We start from the raw sequence: 8,399 nt of genomic DNA, 5'->3' as shown, positions 1-8,399 counted from the left end.
AAAGTTTGTAGAGAATAATAAGAAAGAATAAAACCTAAGAATCCACTATATATTAAGGATTTTAACATACAGAGTGTAAATGCTGATAGAGAATTCACACAAAGAATAAAGATTTCAAGATCTAGACTGTGAATGCTGATACAGCATGCACAGTGCACACTAACCAAGTTGAGCGCTTATGAGTAGCCTACGTTGCAATGTGGCATGTGGCAAATGTTCCACTAGATGACAACACATCTTGAAAACTGATCGATAGGGCGTATACTTTAGATTAGAATAACATAAATAAAATACATTTAGTCAACCATATCAATATCCTCAATATGGTGGTGCTATATATCTATATCTATATCTATATATCTATATCTATATCTATATCTATATCTATATATATATATATATATATATATATATATATATATATATATATATATATATATATATATATATATATATATATAGTGGAGCATATCTTGCATATCTTGGTTTCATTAACCAGGCTAGGACGTGCAACTAGTAGCGTATAGCGGACGAGACACGCCCACCTTCATGTGTGTACACCGTTGGCTCCGCCCCTTTTTTATACGGAGGCAAAGCAGCGCTGAACACGAGAGCGAAGGAGGGGATCACTTACTTGGGGGCTCCAGTGTTTTGGTTTGTTAAATACTAGGGGAACAATCACCAGTTTGTCGCCTGTTTCTGGCTTAGCAAACGATCCGACACCCAGTAGCATTTTTTCCCGTACGTTAGAAGGGGTTTTAAAGCCTCTGCTTTTTCCTCTACCAAAAGGATACCACACTAGCAGCTGTGGCCTGCTGCTACACCCTAGCTAAGCTAACGGTGGATTAGCTCTGCTCCAGTTCTCTTGGAGTCGCCACCTCGAAGCAGAAGGATAATGATACACCGTCCGAGTTAACAAAGGAGGCCCCACAAGGCATGTGACCACTGTAAGGTATCCACTTAACTTTGATACGACCTCAGTGCTTTTTATATGCTGTTGTGGTGCGGTGATCTGAGATTGTTCTAAGAAGTGGCGGGGCTGGTAAACATCATCCCATGTTAATGCTGGGAAGACTTTTTTTTCAGGAATGGGATATTTGAATCACCTTTTCATGATGAGACCTTGTGTGGATTAACGTCTCAACGATGGAGTTGTACTGGTACATGTAAGTAGGGCAATCAAAATACAACTAACTAAACTATACATCTAGTTGTGGTTACATCAGTGGGCTCATGCTTTGTTTGCACAACAACGTGGTTTCCCCCCACCACTCCCTTTCTCTGTTTTAGAGTGGTCATCATATTCATCATCATCAAGATCTTCTTCTATGTCTGCTGGTACCGATCAAGACAACGACAGCTGGCCGCTTACCTGAGCAATCCCCGCAACGCGCAGATCGTTATTGTGGGAGGAAGGGCGTACCTCCACCAAGTGTGCGAGAGGCCGAGCGTAAGTGTGGAGACATTAAATTGGGTTTATTTAGCTGACGCTTTGGTTAAAAGCGTTTTACAAAATGTAACCCCGAAAGTGCAAGAACCCTGTGAGCACGTAACAAATCATAAAGTAAGCAAAACAGCTGCTTATAGTTGAAACATTTGTAAGACATTTTGTTTGTCAAATGTGTAAGCCAGTAGAGGTAAGACATGTGAAATTCAACATTTTGAGTGTTTTATTGCACTGGGTCAGGTACGCCTAAACATTTTTGAAGTCTCATGTTTATTGTTGAACGACATAGTTGTGTCTGATGATTGACTCTGGAATTATGCTTTCATACCAAAACAAATCGCCCAAGTAGGGGCGGAAAGTAGAGGCTGAAAAGCGTGATGTTTCTTTTCTTTCTCCCCAGATGTTTAGAGAATATGTCAGTTTGTCTCTAAATAGGACAGGCTTGTGGTCTCTGTCGGATGACCTTTAGGTTCCATTTCAGTTTGTCATTCTCAGAACGCGACTTCACATACTTATATCGGTTTCACTGATCTAGATACCTTTGTGGTGTTTCCGTGCTGCTGAGAACCTTGGGGAATGTAACGCTCTTTTTTTCTAAACCCCAGATTGTCATGGGAGTTTGTCAAATTTCACAGGCGCATGTGATTATTTTTGGATTTTTTTGGGGAATCTGCTGAGGCCAAAACACCGAATGTCTGTTGCAGAACAGTAAAATGGTTGCATGGAAATCTCCTCTAAAATATTTCTTCTCTTAAACATTTAAATGGTTTTCCCTGAATTATTCTGTGACTGTCGATGATCTTCTTTCTTTGTCAGTCCTGATCAGTTTTTCCACCATGCAGAGCGTAATGTATTCCAGAGGCCTGACACAGCCACCTGATCTAATTTATAACTCTTCTTTGACAACCAATGGTTTCGCTCTTTATGGGTTACACATTCCTGAACCGCCGCTTGCCTTGTGTGCTACATCTACAACCTCCCTGCCGCTACATTGCATTGGCCCATTTTTTTTACTGCTACTTCCCAAGGGATTCTCTAAAAGGAGCTCCATCAATGGGTTACTCATGTTTAGAGATCCTGAAATGATATTGAAACGGCAGCCTCAGTGCCTGAGGTTAATCTAGTTGGTGGCTGTCCCAACAGAATTGTTCCTCATTGGAGTCCTCTTCTTTTGAAGCACATGGAAGCCTAACGCGTGATTGAACGGTTTCATTCAATCATAAGCTATTTTCCACACTTCTTAGAAGGGAGATCTTTCCCCTCCCTCCTGGAATCTTAACAAACCTTTTAGTAAAGCCATTGTCGTTCAAAAAATCGAACAACATAGATCATTACACACATGTTGGTGCATTCCAGCTCAGTTTTTTTTTTTTTTACCTTTTCTCCATTGTTTTCCCCTGGGTTCCTGGAAGGGATCCCTCTCCTTATTTCATGGCTTGAGGTTAGAGGGTATGTATGGTGCCATCAAACCCCAAAAGACTGGTGGCCGATGAATCCCTATGGGTCGCTTTTTTCTTTTTCTTAAGCGCAACATAGATAAATATGACATGACAAACACAGGCCAGGCAATTTACCTCACCCCGAGCCAGACAATGGCTGTTTTAGTGAGCTCACTCTGTGCCAGCTTTGCATGGCCTTCCTCCTCGCTCTGTTCCCATTATCATCAACCCAAAACATTATTGGTGTTGTTTTAAACGTGGAGCTCTGTCATTGTTTTGGAACAGGAAATACCCCGGTCATTAAGAATAAAGTAAACACATCCTAAAGGCTAATTAGGCGATTCCTGTCTCAAGGAGCTTTTGACGTAACCTCCCCAGCTTGTATCAATGATTAAGGCTGGTATCAGCAGGGATGGTAGTTGTTTTTGTAGCATGGCCTCCTGAACTCGATACACAAGAGTATGGAATTATTTCCAGTGCTAGAACGGGACATGCCGGAACCGCTTTCAAGCAGAAACAAGCGGTCACATGTCAGTTTGTTGCCTTGTTCTTTCTGGATACACCGACGCACCTGGTAGTCATTGAGCCACACCCGGTCAAGGTGAAGGACACAGTGTGTTTGTGTAATGAATCCCCCCCCGTTGTAACGGATCAGAGGATCACTCGGTGGCTGATGCTAAAACACATCCTTCAGTCCCTAAATTCCTCATGTGTAATACACACTCCCGTCTCCCATTACTAAATCTTCTTTCTCCCCGCTGCCTTGACCGTCAGGCCACGCCCACTTCCTCCGTCCCTCTCCACTTTCACATCTACATTTTTCATTTGTAAAACAAAACAAAAGCATCCCCCCCGCCCCCCCCCCCCCCCCCCCCCCCCGCAGTCTATTTTCTGAATAATACACAGTGTTTTGATTTTAATGGAATGTGTGGTGGGAGTGCCCAGTGGCCATCCATAACATCTATAACCCAGCACCCTCTCCCGAGTTCTCGCTGGAGACACGCCAAGGCCACTTGTTCCATGGGCCAAAATGTGAAGAGGGCTGGGAAGAAGGGCTGGTGGCGGGGTGGCTGAGGTGGGGATGGTTGATGATTTAGTAGCCCTCGGTAAAGCGTTTGGTTTTACGGTCACCTCAAAAAGAGAAAATGTTCCCAGATGATTATTTTTAACAGAGGGGGGAAAAGTTCAACTTCAAATGGGCCTCTTGGAGAAATGTGGCAGTAACCGGGACTTTTAATGGTCTTTATTTTACTTTCAGTTCTTATATAAAGTACTTTCACTATTAGGTTTTGTCTTTCCGGAAAAGTAGGTCATTGTTTTTTGGAGTTTTTCTCCTCAAAAATCCTAGCAAAATAAGTGCCAGATATCTGGATTAAATAACCTCTTCACATTACACATTTATCTTTCTAATATCCCTGGCTCATGTGTTTTTACTGACCATAGACCGACCACCAGCTCAATAGTCCATTGCAGGTCTTCCTAGATTATTGGATTATTGGCCTGCGGGATCTAAGCTCTGCGGTTCTTCCCCCTGTCGAAGACAAGCTTATAGCAAAGTTTGCTGATGATGCAGTCCGTCATCACTAACACCGCCATGATCACAATCAGCAGCTCTCCACAGAGCTAATAGATTCAAACATTGTAGCAGTATTTCCAAGGGCAGTTTCCTTTTAATACAAAGGCCCTTATTGTTAAAGCTTCCCCTTTCTACTTTGTTTAAGCAAATGCATGGTGTGTGTCTGTGCGTGTAGTTTAGTCTTTGGTGTGTATTTGATCTTTGGCTTGTGTGTGTGTGTGTGTGTGTGTGTGTGTGTGTGTGTGTGTGTGTGTTTTTAAGTTTTAGTTGTGTGTAGATAGTCTTAAGTTTGTGTGGGTCTGGTCACAGGCGTGTTCAGCAGGAATGCAGACTCGCATCTGCTGGTGTTGCATTTGAGCCTCCGAGTTTGTAATTCTCCCCCCGTCCCCCCGTCCCCATCACGTGCCCCCCAGCAGACCTCCATCTGGCCCAGTTGGTACGGCGTCCAGGACGAGGTGTCCATGGAGGAGCCCTCGGCCAACCAGCCCCCCGCCGCGGCCTTCTCTCAGCTGGACATGCCCCCGCCCTACGAGGCTGTCTCTGGAGGTTTGTACACGGCCCTGGGACTACACAAACACACACGCACGCACACAAGATCGAACACAAACGCGCGCATGCACACTCACACACGCGTCAAACGCACAAGGACGAACACACACACACACGTACGCACATCAAATGCAAACACACACACACAAACACAAGACTAAAAACACACACACAAGACTAAAAACACGCGCACACACCCAAGACTGGGTTCTCTGCACACTAAAATACACGTTGATCTACTTTTGGTTCCCCTGGCTGTTAACTATTTGCAGCAGGAACAGGATGATGAGAAACCTCTCCTCACCTCACATTCACTCTGAGCTCCTTGTTCCTCATCCTCAGTAGGCTATAATGTACTGTTGTCCATGTATATACAGCATGAATTGGTTTAACCCTACTGCGGCACCACTGTGCTATAAGTGTGATTAGAAGGAGCATCAGACCTCTACTGGTTGTGTTTGCCCACAACAAGGCACTTTATAACGCCCTCTAAACCAACTGGACTGATTTTGTTTATTTCTATATCAAACGTATATTTGAACTACCTGCACTACCCTCAATAGAGTGCAGGGTTGTGGTGTCGCCTAAGCACGTGGGTAGTAACTGATTCAGAGCGCCAGATGGAGATAGACTATCGAGTGCGGTTTTTCACAGTTCTTATTATGGGACATTTCTAAGAAGTGCAATCTCTCACTGGCTGTTTGAAAAGATGCGGTTGTGAGGCACAGAGTTCGAACGTCTCACCTGCCGGAAACACTTTGTCCTCATTTGGGCCTTTGTCTTATGACATTTCCAAGCAGATAAGCAGCTGCCTCATTGTTAACTATATTTATGGCTGTGCTTAATTTAACTTGCTACATTTCTTTCTAAAGAGTTGGCTCGTCGCTTGTGTAAATGTACCAATATGAGGCAAGCAATACGTTTCTGTGTATGTGTGTGTGTGTGTGTGTGCGTGTGTGTGCGTGTGTGTGTCTGTGTCTGTGTGTGTGTCTCTCTCTCTCTCTCTCTGTCTGTCTGTGTCTTGTCTCTCTGTGGTTATCTCTCTAATGCTCTTTGTGTCTTTCTCTGTCTGTGTGTCTCTCTGCCTGTCTGTGGGTCTCTCTATCGCTCTTTGTCTGGCTGTCTGTTTGTCTCTATCTCACTCACTCACTCACGGTGTCTCTCTCTGGTCTCCAGAAGAAGACCTGAAGCCCCCGTCCTACAGCGAGTGCGCCCGGGGCAGCGACGGCCTGCGCCCGACCTTCCACGTCCTCGACGAGGGCGCGGACGGCGTGAGCATGAACGAGGCCCCGCCCCCTTACACACCCGGCCCCCCGGCACCAGCCAATCAACAGGAAGCCCCCAGCAGACCGAGTCCGTAAGGCTCCAATTGGAAGAAAATAAAAAAACGGACCAATGATTTGACGCCGCGATGCCTTCCCGAAACCCTGCCTTCTTCCTCACGTTCCGGTCATCAGCGATCGTCTCCAGCCTAGCTCTCGCCTCGCGTTCGGGTGAGCGAGGGCAGACGTCCATGTGTGTGTCGTTTGTCTGTCGTTTGTGTCGAGGTGAACTGTGTGGTGTTTTTCCTTTGCTTTCTTCTACATTTCTGTGTTGTGTGAAGGGGGTAATCACTGAGGGCTTCAGTGAGTGCCCTCGTAACCCGCTGTCGTGTCGGGTGGGTTCCAAGGGGTTTCCAAGGGGGTGTACCCTTGGAAACGACAAAGCCACAAGAGAGACCCTTTTAGGTTTGTTGTTACATCATCAAAGTTCCCCTCCCCCCTCCTCCCTTACCCAAGCCGAATTCCTCATGACAACCGTCACAAAATAAAACTAAGAGGAAGTCGTAGTCGTTGCCGGGGAAACCGGTATTACGTCACCCCCAAACGTCAGCAGGGGGAGTCCGGAGTGACGGCCGCCAATGAGGGTCTTTAGTGCCCGGGTCTTGGTCGATTGCTTCTGTACACACGACCATTAATAAGACCCTGATTATCTTAACGGCTTCGGGGCGTAACCCAGCGTGAGTTGAGTTGGGGAAGTCACCTCTGGACGGACATTTGTCGGCTGTCGACCTAATTACGGTTTCATTGGAATGGAACAGAATTATGGTTCTTCTGAATTAGGGCCTCATGGTTTCAATTTAAGAGCCTATTTAAGGTCAATGGAAGTGAATATGGTTGTTCTGAATTAGCGTCTCAGCATGGGGATTTTGTAATGGGTTAGGATATATATCTATATGTGTATATATCTCAAATACAGGGGCTAAATTGAGTTTTGGATCCATCTAACGCAGTATGTTTATTTGAGGTGAACACGGTGTGGTTATTTTTGATCATTGAACACGATTGAGAATAGGGTTGTTTTTCTTTCTTATGATTTAGGATGATGTGCAATGAAGACTAACCAAAACAAAAGCTCTGTCCACAGAAATCCCATAGTCCTACACGCAACGTAACTATGCTGTCACAAACTGGTGCATACAGCCCTCTTTCTGTCCATATCTTTTAAATGAAAATTTGTTTTTTTTGGTTTGAGAATGAGGTGGTGTCATGTTTTTGTATGACTTTCAGTTAATCGTACGCGTAAACGGTGTCCCAAGTAATCCCTTTTAAAAAGAATGAGAATGACTCTCTCTGTTCATGTTTCTTGTAAAAACAAAAAAATGCTGAATTCAAAATGTAATAGCTAATAGAGATTGATGACAAGATAAAAATGCCTTTCTGGCTTCCAGATAATCATCCATAGAGTTGTGATGACAAATCGTTACGTCTTTCGCGCACATGCTGCAAACTTGTCAAACCGCACTTGCATTTTAGATCGGGTCATGAATAATGTGTCACGCATTTCTTGACATTTTCTTATTCGTCCATAGTTTTCCAGCTGCAGTCTGGCCGGTGACCTATAGAGGGAGCCACAACTTTGCGTCTTGGTAATGTAGCTTTGAACTCATTGAGCTAGCTTTGAACGACCAATGAATACGTTCATGTAGGCCCTTTTGACTTCATTTTCATTCCCTTGGATGTCTATTCTTGTGATTTAAATCAGTCCTTTTTTTATATAGCTTGTTTGGGATTCATTATTTGGGGACAGTGATCCTGTATTAAAAAACATATGCAAATGCTACTTTCTGTCGAGCCTTCTTTGAGAAATCATACATTGTCAATGTAATGAGTATTCCTGCATTGAATACAAATGGACCAGTCTATAATTATCCTGTAAAATAGTTACAAATTTGCATATGTCCCACAACAAATCTAATTTCCTTCGGCAGTTCACTTTCCCATGGCATATTTTAAATCGTTATTGCATTAATACATGCAATATATCTTATATTCATAATAATGAACCAAATGTGTTTTTTCTAAATGTATTGGATTTGATTTGAACTAAACATTAGATACCTACTAGA

At 43.9% G+C, this 8,399-nt stretch overlaps 1 protein-coding gene across 8 annotated transcripts; it reads left to right on the top strand.

The window, feature by feature from the left end:
• The first annotated feature begins 555 nt into the window (after window positions 1-555).
• si:dkey-118j18.2 (uncharacterized) lies at window positions 556-8,113 on the top strand. Of its 8 annotated transcripts, none has more exons than XM_030349091.1 (6): window positions 556-654; window positions 790-934; window positions 1,087-1,166; window positions 1,291-1,450; window positions 4,876-5,008; window positions 6,188-8,113. In XM_030349091.1, exons 3-6 carry the CDS (start codon window positions 1,147-1,149, stop codon window positions 6,370-6,372), a joined length of 498 nt encoding a protein of 165 aa, XP_030204951.1. In that variant the 5' UTR covers window positions 556-654; window positions 790-934; window positions 1,087-1,146; the 3' UTR covers window positions 6,373-8,113. The 8 variants fall into 8 exon arrangements, with proteins under 8 accessions (XP_030204951.1, XP_030204949.1, XP_030204950.1 ...); XM_030349089.1 differs by having other exon boundaries at window positions 790-947; XM_030349090.1 differs by having other exon boundaries at window positions 790-952.
• Window positions 8,114-8,399: the final 286 nt, after the last annotated feature.

Source organism: Gadus morhua, chromosome 23 (genome assembly GCF_902167405.1).
Source record: "Gadus morhua chromosome 23, gadMor3.0, whole genome shotgun sequence".
Taxonomy (NCBI): domain Eukaryota; kingdom Metazoa; phylum Chordata; class Actinopteri; order Gadiformes; family Gadidae; genus Gadus; species Gadus morhua.
This window is presented reverse-complemented; position numbering and strand designations above follow the sequence as displayed.

Excerpts from the sequence above, each read along its gene's own strand:
- si:dkey-118j18.2 (XM_030349091.1), top strand. The coding sequence starts at position 1,147 with ATGGAGTTGTACTGGTACAT. Across the intron at positions 1,167-1,290 it reads ATGGAGTTGTACTGGTACAT|AGTGGTCATCATATTCATCA; the intron begins GTAAGTAGGGCA and ends TCTCTGTTTTAG. Across the intron at positions 1,451-4,875 it reads AAGTGTGCGAGAGGCCGAGC|CAGACCTCCATCTGGCCCAG; the intron begins GTAAGTGTGGAG and ends CGTGCCCCCCAG.